At 39.9% G+C, this 12,791-nt stretch overlaps 1 protein-coding gene across 4 annotated transcripts in view; it reads right to left on the bottom strand.

Annotated features, from left to right (window-relative positions):
- The window catches only part of LOC133520638 (atherin), a 229,496-nt gene that overhangs the window by 132,544 nt on the left and 84,161 nt on the right, over window positions 1-12,791 (bottom strand). For 3 of the 4 annotated variants that reach the window (XM_061855180.1, XM_061855179.1, XM_061855183.1), the window contains exons 2-4: window positions 4,118-4,209; window positions 1,555-1,714; window positions 683-785 (exon numbers count right to left, since the gene is read on the bottom strand). In XM_061855180.1, coding sequence (XP_061711164.1) covers window positions 683-785; window positions 1,555-1,714; window positions 4,118-4,138 — 284 coding nt within the window. In that variant the 5' untranslated portion in view covers window positions 4,139-4,209. Of the gene's footprint in view, window positions 1-682; window positions 786-1,554; window positions 1,715-4,117; window positions 6,046-12,791 lie in introns of those variants that run through there. The other variant, XM_061855181.1, reaches the window with a different exon arrangement.

The following is a 12,791-nucleotide window of genomic DNA, read 5'->3' as shown; positions in this document are numbered from 1 at the left end:
GGTTTCTACCATTCCCCCGCTCTCGACCGTATAGTCAGTGCGGGGCAAGTCGTCTTGCTAGACGGACCCCGCGTAGCCAACGTGCCTATCGTTCACGCTCCGTGGCGAACGAAACGCAACTGTCACAGTCGCACTAATAAAGAAGAGTGATAGAGAGAGATGACAACGCGCTACGGAGCGTTAACGATTGTAACGTTGGCTACGCGGCTTGTATTGCATTGCGCGCGCGAGCAAGCGAAACGCGTAGTTCTGCGCGCTCGATTTTTTGCAACGGGTGTTTCGGTGAGGGGTATAAGCTCCGCCGACACGCGCGAGGTCGTTGGCGTCGGGTGCAGCCACAGCGCAATTTCACTTCAGTCAGCCAGTCGTTTACCGCGAATTATTGTTCAATTTATACAGCGTCAAAAGTGTCATACATTTATTTGTTATAAGCCGAATCTGTAATATAGGTTTGATGTCACGCAAAACAGACTCTGGTTTGCTTCCATACTGCAAGATTTTTAGGGGTACTAATTCCCTTAATTCAGGCGGATGGTAAGAAGGTTTGGCTGATAACGATTGGTTTGTACTTATTATTACAATAAGTAAATAAACGATTTTTTTTTTTGTGCCAAACTAAAGTTAGCACCAACCACCTGAATATTAATTAGGGCTATAGGTAGTTGATGATGTAGATACATACTCGGGGTGCATGTGCAGCTTGAGGTTCTTATGCTTGCGGTGCTCGTGCTCGCACCAGTGAGAAGGCAGCACCTCCCCTGGACTGCCCACCATGGACGCCTCTTCTGAAACACCAAACATCACTATTATTACTTATTAGTACCGATACTCAATAATTCTTAAAAAAATATTTGAAATGAATATTCAGGTTACAATGAATAGGGACCGTGTTACAGATCGTAGCTGGGACACCCTCAGCTCGTGACGGCTCTTCTTGCGAATATTTACCTAGCCTGGACCAGGAGCGTAGCCAAGATGACAATCGTACATCGACAAATGCCAAACAAAAAGAAACAATGTATAATAATAATAAATAAAAGCCACGTCACTATTTGCATACATTACCTACGTATTTAAATTTTGATTGGTGTTGTCTATCAAAGTTTGTCATCTTGGCTCGCAATCGATGAAATATCTGGCTCTGCAGTGCCACACACCACTGGTTCTTGCGAGGTGTCTTACCAGCGACATGGCTCCCCAGCAGTAGCAACAGCGGATGCCGCAGGCGGCGCCGCGCCTTGCGCTCCACAAGCAGCGCCTCGAGCCGCGCCGCGCCCGTCTGCTCCGTGCATACTGCTATACAGTTAGAGTGCGACAGATATAGTACACGACGACTCTCTGTCGTGTAGTCTACGGGGTACTGAGCGCCCACATGGTCTCACAGCAGCAGCAGCGGATGCCGCAGGCGGAGCCGCGCTTAGCGCTCCACCAGCGCCAACAGTACCGCCTCGAGCCGCGCCGTGCCCGTCTCTTCCGTGCATACCACTATATAGTTAGAGTAAGACAGATATACTTTACGGCGACTCTCTGTTGTGTAGGCTATAGGGTACTGACCGTCCACATGGTCTCGCAGCAGCAGCAGCAGCGGATGCCGCAGGCGGCGCCGCGCCTGCTCGGCGTGCAGCGCGCGCGCCTTGCGCTCCACCAGCGCTACCAGCACTGCCTCGAGCCGCGCCGCGCCTGTCTCCTCCGTGCATACTGCTTTGTCGACCGTCTGGAACGTTACCGAATAAGGTTATATAGGTGATGAAGATGTCAAGGGCGCAACATACAGTATTTCTTCGAGGGTGGATTTGGATACTAGTAGTCTTTAAAAATATTTAATTTGATTCATGTAATAGTAATTTAAAATATTTTTACAGAATTTTCAATCATGGCTGAATGCCAGATAGGTCTGTGCCTTCGATGCCCAACCTGTCAGAGAATGACAATATGGCGGACGAATGTTTGAAATATGACCGTATATAAGAATTATTTCGCTTAAAATATTGTAACTCCGGGCGGCTGTCGTGCATCTAAAGACCTCGTTTGCAAAATTTCATTTACGTACCCCCCCCCCCCCCCTCGTTGCACAATTGTACTATTGCTCAATATCTTACTAACGTTCGCAAGTAAATTTTTTTGTGTAGGTAAGTAGAATTAAATTATTTTGTTACTGTTATGCAAACATTTCTACACTGTAGACGATATTCCGAGAGGGGTAGTCCAGTAAAACTATAAAATAAAAGAAATGGACAAATAAAAGGCTCCAAGGCCTAAATTTCAAATTTCAAATTAATATACCCCGTTAGCTTGAACATGTAATGCTCGCTTAAAAGTCTTTGCTTACAGTGGCGTCGTTGATCGGGTCGCCACTTTCCCGAATGAAGGTTGAGGGAGGCGATGGCTGAGATACGCGTCATACTCGTGAACGGGTGCTGTTTGTGGAGACTGGTCTATTTAAGCTAACTTTATTTTTGAGTAGAATTACAGTGAGACACCTCATTTGGTTCTCGTATGTTTCTTTCATCCTAATGAATGTTTTAATTATACGGAATTTTGACTCTTAGAGACTCTATACATCTCTAAGGATAATTTGATAAAAGTCATTTAGCTCTGACATTTAGAGATATTTACACCTCTAAATAATTTTAGAATATAAATTCTAAAATTAAAATAATTAAAATAATTTAAAATATAAAGAATTATAATATAATTATAATAATTATATATATTTATAATTTAATATATATTTATATTTATTTATTTATATTAAAATAATTTTGTTTCTGTTTGTTTCTATTATCATTTCCTTTATTTATCTCCTTTCTTAGGCTAGGATTTTTACAATATGTATATAAAAGTAAAATATAAAAACACTTAAAAAACAATACAAAAGATATAAACACATTATAAAAAACCTAACCTAGGGTGCCGCCAGCAGCGGGGCAGGGCCCAAGCTGCCGGTGGTTAGGGCCGCAGAGAGAGGAACCGGCGGACTATCCGCGCCGTGTCCAAGATCACCGCCTTCTGCATCTGACCCTTGATCCAACCACCTAGCGAGAGTCTCTCAAGTCTATTACCTAGTATTATTATTATTTTAGTTATTTTTTGTAATTCAACATTTAGAGACTTTATACATCTCTAAGTAATAATAATAATTCACTTACTTTTTCATTAAACAATAATACTTTAAGTAGTTTGCATTAATATTTTCAATGAATTGTATTTTATAGTTAATTGTTGATGTGCTTGTTCTTGCTTGTATGTAAATTCCATGTTGACGTGTAAAAGTGCCCTTGTGGCCTATTTGCTGAATAAATATTGAAGTTGAAGTTGAAGTTTTTATGCTCAGATATTCGGCGGTCGGGTAAAAAAGTAAAACCAACTTTGTATCTACGTACATATATTCATATATTAACGCGGACTATTATCCAAGTTGGAGCCTAGCGCTCTGATTACTCCCCTAAGCCAGAACTCGAACTCCTTATCTCTAATGATGCGTTAACTACTAACTATACCAAGTTAGTTTGGAGCAATTAAAAGTTTGCTCACTGCGGAAATCTTAGAAGTCGCCCACACGGTGTCTTGGTTACAACAACAGTCTGTTGAACTTCTTAGTATATAGAATTACTGAAACATAGTTCAGATCCCGAAACCCTCACCAACTTTGAGTATTTGGTAAGCCATAGTAATGGCAGAAGTGTATCACAAAAATTTTCGGGTGCGCTCTTTTTGGTGACCCAGTCGCTATAATTGAGACGGACTAGCTTAGAAAGCGAGAAACAGAACGTGTCATCTATCAACGTGACTATGATTAGTAAGCGACCTTCCGCTGTCAAACATCGGTCGTTAGAGGATCAGTATGTAGTAGGTTTCTGGATCTCATTTAGCATTTCTCATAAGTAGGTATACGGCCTCAGTGGCGTCCAACAGCGCATCTATGCAGTGTGGAACTGTGTAGCGTAGCATCGAGCTTCCAAGGGATTTGATCAGTGACTGAGACCGCTGGTATTCGTTTATATTTGTTTAATGGACGCTGGACCACCGTTCGAACATCTACTTAGTTTGCACGCTGGTCAGTTTGCACACTAAGAGTTACGAATAGGTATATTCCCTTATAATTAGTTATACTTACTTCGGTCGAGGGCTGTCGCATGGTGAGCGCGCGGCCGGCGCATGTGGCCGATCATCGCGTCGTGCCGGCTGCTACCGCGCGCCACCCCGCTTCTGAAAATAAACAGGTACCTCCATCAGATCTGGTGTCCACCAGAATCAACAAACCCTCGCGTTCTCTCACAGTACTTAGTGGACCACACAGTTTAAAGGAGGAGACGCTACTAACGATCCGAAGTATTACAAAGGCAAAATATACGATACCCATGTATCTTCTATACCTGGAACAAAATTCGGCCCATTTGAGCAAATTACTTGCTGACAAGACACATATTCGAAGTACACGAGTACATGATACAGATGGTTAATTTGCGTTTTACTAACCATGTCCCGAGGACTATAGGTATTAGGAAACTTAACTTTCTTTCTAATCTGAACATTTTTCTGCCGGTGAGCTTCGTTAAGTTCTAGTGTTGAACCTGGTCTTAAACTTATTCATTGTTAATTTGCGCTCGTGACGTAGGTATAGCACACCGGTATGTAGCAATCGCATCGTACTCTACTCGCGTAACGACAATGTGTCGTCATTAACGCTAAATAAATGGGTTAAACACATTAAAAAGTTGTATCTATCTCACAATCCAGCACTGAAACAGGGCGAAACCTCGACACATTACACATTTACCGGCTAAGCCTTTGACGGCGATCTAGTTCCACATAAAATGCCACTTGATGTAGACACATTGCACACGCCACCGCTGAATGGGAACTTGAATACGGATCAACCAAGGATTGCTTCTCTATAGAAACTGCACGATCCTACGAATTTAGAAAAGTTACAGTTCGTCATTAAGCCAAGCCAAGGAAGGGTACGACACCTTACGCTCGTTAATCTCCAAAACTCGTAATCTACAACATGCAGTACCCTCCGATTATAGCTTTGACGTTTCATGGCAAAAAAAAATGGTCAATAGGTACCATAAATGCCACAAACCACACAATTCAGGCACATCGAGGTTCACCGCTTGTAAACAAAAATAGTTCCCCAAACAGAACCGGTTTAAGCACATAGTTAATCGTATTAATAAAATCGTGTAGGATGATGCTATAGGTAAATGATCGGTCTCCTGACGAGGTGAACATGCATCAACGAGAATCGATCTTGTGGAGGTAATCTACGGATAACGGACCAGTCTTTCAATTTCAGGTCGGTTTTCACTTCGTAATACTTTGCATGTCAAGAACAAAATGCCAGAGTGATTTATTCAGTAGAACGTCGATTGATTGCTAGGAATAGGCTACTTTTATACGTCTCTGAATAATACCCGCCCGCTTTTTTGTGTCAGTTGCAAAGTTTCTTTGTTCCCTTGAATTTTCGACACGAGGTTTTACATGTGATATTTTATTTTAACGTAACTACTCAATACACGCCGCTTCCAAACTAGGCACATCAATAATGTTGATGATGATAATATTAACCAGATGTCAAATAAACAAATAATGCTTTAAGATTTTTCCTAACTAAATCATAGACCTAAGTAATCAATAAGATATCCACAAAAATAATACTGCCAATCGGCCAGTATCATAACATCCACAAATACGGAAACAATAAAATACTAGCTGTACAAAAACATACCAATAAAACCACATACAAATAGAAAATAGCCTCTGATTTTGGGCTTTCACATATGAGTTATGTTTATGTATCAGCCGAATATCGGCACGCACAAAGTGACTGGCGAGTGGTGGGCAGCAATAAAACCGAAGTTTCATTCCTATTGTTTACCGAGCACGCGCGGATCTATATTTATATCCAAAATTAGGACGCAGTTTAGGAAATATCTTTTTATTTAGGCGCATAGATGAACAATTTGACAGAGGCCACGCCACTGACGACCAGCTGTGACACTGCCATGGCAAACGATTTCAATGTATGTGTGTCACGAATGCATATGCATACCTAGGCGGATTGAGTACACTCTAGTTTGGTACGAACACCTTTGGAGCTCGGGGATAAGGTTCAATTTAGTATGGCAAAAATTGAGAGCGCCCTCCGCTTTAGGTACAAGATTACTATCGTATTTTACGAAAAATAACGTGATAACTGATTAAATTATGTATGAAAATGTATCCTCTCTTTTTTTCTTTCGATCAGTATAATTTTTGCAACATTCGACCACGCATGCGGGCGTATTTAATTTATTTTTTCGAACCATTAATGCACTGACGTGACGTCTGAATTCTACTGACGGCAGATTGGTGGATGATGTTTATTTGCCTATTTGTGTTTTAGCGAAACTACGTCCTTAGTATTCTAGGTCCATGTTTAGACGTATTTCTTTAAAAGTAGGTATGATTGATCCATACCAATCTCGAATCTCTAAGTCCAAGTAATAAGACGAGGATCTCAAACAGTTTATTAATATCCTTTAAGTAATAGGCAGCCAAAGTTAATTTAAAATGCCCTCTGAAACGCCCCAAAAGCAAGGGTACCTACTCTGTTACATCTGTTAACAATAAACGTATGGCGGTCGGCGCAGCGCCGTCAGCGTTATCCTATTGCTCCCGCTTCCAAAAATCATGAATAAGAACTAGACTTACAATTCAACATAGAATTTCAAACAGAGTTCAGGGTCAATTCTTCTAGTTTTTTTTTTTTATTCTTATATCAGCCCTTCTAGTTAAGACTCATATGTTGTCTCAAGTTTTTACCAACTCTACTCTCCAATTGTATGTAGTACCTAATGCTAGAACGAGGTCAAATCAAACTGGTCAGTCCGAGAGCACTGATATCGACTGACTCGACACGTCCCATTGCGACCGCATCGGAACCGAACCACTTCATTATCCAGCACTCGAGCGCGGCCAGATAGCGGTCTCTACTTAGAGGACTCGATAATACGCTCAAATTTACTGCATATCTGGGCAAATAGGTGGCCTTGATGAATAAATGATGATTAAATTTTTAAAATATCATTGGTATACTTTACTAATAAAAAAACAATAGTACATTGTAGGAGAGGCCGGAAAACCGCTCAAAGATGGACGCGTAAGTTTAATCTTAGCTCAAATAATACGAGTCCATCTTTAGCGTTTCCGTTTCGTTTCGTTTTTTATGACTTTTGAGAGGCGTTTTTACTGTTATTCGTTTCAAACCGACTCTAAACTTATCTTTATCTTAATTATGCATACGAAGCGTGGCAGAAGCGTGTTTACTAAAAAACCACAAACAGCTACAAAAGTAAAAACGCCTTAAGCGTGAACTGAATGGTTTTGAAGTTTCTTTTTTTTTAAAACAAGTAATTAGCCCTAAGAATAACCTAATTTATTTTTTAAAGAAAAAGTTTCGCCACAAAAATACCTTTTACCATCACCAATGACAGATGATGATAACAATGATCACCAATGACAGATGATGATAACAATGAAACATTGTAGTAGTGGTGGTTCAGGTCACAGTTCAGGTGCTACAGCTATTGCCTACTTTCCAGCTTGGTTTTAGACCATCTATTGCCACATTTCCGAACACTGACGTAAAAAAAATATTGTTCACCACACTAGCTCGTAAAGATTATCTTTATTCTTCAAAAACTGGTATCAATACAAAACAGCAATTTTGCCCACTTGTAAAACAAATCACTATGTATCGTTATTGTTACTTACTATGATCATGTCAGAAACAACTACATACTATTTATATATAAGACGCAGTTTCAACATAAAACCTATCCAAGAAAAACTCGTAGAAAGCCGACTACGGTGGTATGGCCATGTGATGAGATGACAGATTCTAATGAACTCCAGAGTTCACCAGGATCCCCTGAGGGATCAAGATAGGAGATCTTGGTGAAAATAAGGAGTTTAGAGTACTGCATTAGAAAAAAATACTGACCCGTCAATGACTATACTTAAAAATAGCCTTTCCCCAATACCTACTTATTCCGATCTTCTTGAAATTGGAGTTGACAACTCGGAACAACCCAGTTCGACCCATGTCCCACCGCTCGCGCTCGTACGCGACAAGTGGCAGAACATTTCAAATCACATGTTGATTGACATACTCGGCGTTCCCTGTTCCGAAATTCTACCTTTATGGGTTTTTTCACAGATAATAAATAAGCGCCGTTCACATTAGCATAACAAGGGGTATTATCCGTAACGTAAGAACCCTATCATTCAATAGTATATTTTGCAACGAAGGAGGGTAAGTGAAATTTTGGAAACGAGGGTGATAATTACCGACAGCCACAAGCTGGAGGTAATTAAAGACCCGAGTTTGCAATATTCTTACCCCTGGAGTTACACACAATATTTTTCATCACACTTAACACTTGCGAAGGTAATTCTTAAATACGGTGATATATCAAACATTCGTCTGCCATATTGTCATTTCTTGACAGGTTACTTATCGAATGCGCAGACCTATTCGGCATACAGCCACGATTAAAAATCATGTAAAACGGTTATTAAAATAGTTTAAAATAAATTAAATTATAAACTTCAGTATTTGAAAAGTAAAACTCATTTATGCTACTTGGTTTGTATGAAGTAGTGACATAATTTAAAATAAAAAACTATAACTGCCTAGGGAGTTACTGCATTTATTCACAATCCATAACTCCCGTGGGAACAATATAGGCCTTTGTCCTTCAGTACAATTGCATGAAATAAGATCTTTTTCGAGCAACATTAATTTAAAATAAGTGTTTCGTTAAACTTGTGTGTGTTTATGTATGTTATGATTGTTCCGCTACGCCGTTTTTACGTAGCTGGTTGAAGCATCATGAAGCAAAGATCCCAAGTAAAAAATGTAGTGTACTTACTAAGTGCTAGATGGCTTATAAGAAAGTTGTTTTTTTTTATACCGTGTGCTACAAGTGTGCTAATAGTTAGGGAGGCGAATAGGGGAATTTTCGGTAATACTCGAGCGTGGCAGTTTAAGATATGAGAGATACCTTAGACCTAATAGAACAACCTAGTAAAGTATTTAGCTCTATATGTAGAGACGCGCGCCTAGGATAGACGATCAGATTAGTAAAAAAAAATCGATAGTCTGAAATACTCGAGCGCGTCAGATTAAGATATTGGGGGTTGATTTTAGTGTTTTAAGACTAAATTTAACTAATCTGACGATAAGTCCTTGACGCCGCCGAGTTATAGGGTCGCGAACTTGTAAAAAAAAAACGTTAATCCGGCATTCTCGAGCGCGATTTCTTTTAATTTTATTTTGAAGAATATAATGTAAACCTTACTAAAAATACAAAATCTGCCGGTTTCCGCATGACCGGAAGTGTGGAGGAGCCATTTCGTCTTCCGAAAAACGCGTTGCAAATAAAAAAAAAGGTAATTTTATTATACACAAAAAAGGTCTCTTTACATTTTTGTCCAAAGTTTAAACTTTTTGACTTGAAGCATCATAAAAACTCAAACTCCCGGTTTTTTTTAGTATATCTCCAAAACTGAGGGTGTTAAAAATAATTGATATGAAATAACGATGATTAAATTATGTGAAAGAAGAAGAAGATGAATTGTATTGAGCAAAAATGTAAAGGTCATATATATTAATTATTATTATTATTGTAGTTTGTGGGCCTTTGACTGCCACGTCGACCAGGCATTGGTCTATTGTGACAGCCCTTTAAAGTTCATTACTGATGCCCGTTGAATCCAGGAAATTCCAGATTCTTTGGGCCGTAATGTTGTGTACCTCATAGGGTTGCAATACGTACCGCCCTAAGTGGGTACTTCTTTTTGACATTAGTGGTCCACAGGAGCAGAGAATGTGCATTGCAGTCTCCTCTGACTCATGGCAGAACCTGCATGTCGCGTCTTGTTTCTTTCCAATTTGAAACATGTGTTTGTTCAATTTACAGTGTCCAGTCAAAATTCTGGTCACCGCGCAGGCTTTGTGTCTTTTGAGCCCTAGAAGCTCCCTAGCAGTTTTGCTGTTGAATCCTTTGATTAGAGCTTTCGAGTGTTCTTGTCCTTTTACGAACTTCCACCAATCGTTTGCCCTTATTTTTTCTAAATTGCTGAGCAGTGAATATGCATCCCGTTTTGTGATTCCACAGATCGGTTTTGGGCCGACCAGGGGTGTATCTGCGCCCTTTCTAGCAAGTTCGTCCGCTTCTTCGTTTCCGTTAATGTCGGAGAGTCGGAGTGCCCTGGTACGTATCTAAGTGTGACTTTGTTGGAGTTTGTCAGTGCATTGAGGTTTGTTTTACAGTTCTGGACTAGTTTTGAGTTTGACTCAAGGGATTCTAGTGCCAGCAGAGCAGCCTGGCTGTCTGAGTTGATGTAGATATGTTGGTGTCGTAGGTTTTTATCCAGGTTAATCTCCGCACATTTGTTGATGGCGTAGACTTCAGCCTGGAAGATTGAGGCCTGTGTGCCCATGCTGACGCTGGCTCTGAGCTTAGGTCTCTCACCATAGATCCCACATCCTACATCAATGCCTTTCTTGGAACCATCCGGGTACCAAATATGGCTTCCCTCTTAGACGTACATTTGGTCGTTGGTCCATTTGTCTCTAGGAGGTATTTCTACTGTGTACAGTTTAGTGAAATGACATTCAGTGTGCGTGTCATCGGTGGGCATGCTAAGGGTTCTATTTGCAAAAACCCAGGCCTTTAGTTTGGTTAAAGCTTGAGAGCGCCATTTTGGCCTGTTTAGCGTGCATATTCTGTAGACGCACTGCTTAGCCTCCTTTTGCACCTGCAAGTGGAGTGGTATAATATCCAGCAGTGCGTCTAGGGCCGCCCCCGGTGTCGAGGAGAAGGCCATATATAACAATACAATTATAAGACAATTTTTATATCATTTCATTTTTTTATACAATAAATAATACAATTCGTACTACATTTCTTCTACATTTACGTTGGTTGCATCTATCGCTTTATTGTCATTCTTAAAATCCCCGTTTTATCAAGGAGAAAGAAAGGAAAAAAAAGAAACCAAAAAACCTTTTTCGGTCAGATTAAGAGAACCCACCAACATTTTTGTCAGATTAAGAAAATATGCTTTCAGGATGCCGAGATAAACCTCCCCTATGAAAATCTGACGCGCTCGAGTATTTCAAGAAAACTTTTTTTTTTTGCATTTTCAAAAATTCATCGTAACTTATCGTCACGCCGAAATCGTCAGTTTTTTTAAAGGGAGCTTCCTTGGGGCCTACTTAACACCCCTTCCGAAAATCTGACGCGCTCGAGTAATTATTTTTTTTTTTAATTTTTGACTACTTTATATTCCTACCCCCACCACGCAAACCGGCAGATTAGTATACCGTTGTTATCAGAGGCACTTGGGGCATACGTAGTATGAATATCTGACGCGCTCGAGAATGCCCAAGTAACTGTTTTTTTTAACATTTTTGAAAAACCGTACACGCCAAACCCACCGCTAAAATGGTTTTTATCATACGAGCTTTTCTTTTCGAAATTATTTGATCTTTCGATTTTGATAGGTCTCGACGGCGCCGTTGAATTACGCCATGTAGCTACCTCGCCTCCCTAACTATAAGTTGGTCATTACACACGAGGCGATATTGTGCGCGCGAGCTGTAAGCGAGCGTGCAATAAGAAAGACAATGTGGGTAATGACCAATGCACACGCGTTTCATACGACGTTTATCAACACATCCGCGAGGAAAAAACAAAACTTATTAATTAGATTTTTATTTGTCAGGACAGTAAAAGTACAATTTTCAAAATGGTGGATCGAACGTTGCCAGTAAAACGACGCCTCGCAATATCTGAGAAGATAACTCACGTGATGTGCCCGACCGTATATAATAAGTTGCCAGTGTCAATCACCTCGGCTCCTTCTCTAGATTGTTTTAGAAGAAAATTAAAAACTTGGCTTCTCGAGCACACATTTTACAGCATCGACGAATTTTTAAATCTGAAATTATAAGTTATACCCAGAGTATATAATTATATTAATGATTGTTATATTATTAATTTTTATTTCATATTTTTTTCGTAAATAATTGACATGTAATTTATAAAATTATACAATAAATGATTATGATTATGATTAATACTCGTAGCTATTAAAAAATCTATAAAAGGTATACGGAATATTCGATACACTTGTATTACTTACAAGCTCATATCGGTATATCGGCGACACGAACGGCCATTGATCGGCAGCATGTGTTCCAAACTTTCCGGAGAGATTGGAAACAACTAACTTGCGCAATCCGACGTGATTTAACGGATCGGGCCGCGATAACTAATTCAATATCAGTAGGTATCGTCAACATAGTGCAGGTAGTTAATATAAAGTACGTTGTGGGTGGTTTGAATTTGTTATAACTATTCACAACGTTTTATAGACTTCCAATAGATTCTAAGCAGCTATAGTGTGGTTTTTGAACCTGCGGGTGCCTGTGTAGGATCAAACGTACATTGCTAGTATTGATGGCATTGAAATGTTTTTATGTAAATTAAGGGGGTAGACCAGTTTCCTTAATAGGTCACCAGAACCCCTAGTGTAAATTTATTCGATAGCGACACGTGACATACGCGTTTACGTTAAGTCTCATTTTGTACGGGATTTAGAAACAGCGCGCCAAGCGGGATGTTTTGAAAACTCAAATTCCCATACGAAATGAGACTTAACGTAAACGCGTATGTCACGTGTCGCTATCGAATAAATTTACACTAGTGGTACAGGTAATTGGAAAGGTTGGA

The sequence above is a fragment of the Cydia pomonella genome, chromosome 8 (assembly GCF_033807575.1).
Source record: "Cydia pomonella isolate Wapato2018A chromosome 8, ilCydPomo1, whole genome shotgun sequence".
In the NCBI taxonomy this organism is placed as follows: domain Eukaryota; kingdom Metazoa; phylum Arthropoda; class Insecta; order Lepidoptera; family Tortricidae; genus Cydia; species Cydia pomonella.
The sequence above is the reverse complement of the archived record's forward strand: the minus strand, read 5'-3'. Positions and strand labels throughout refer to the sequence as shown.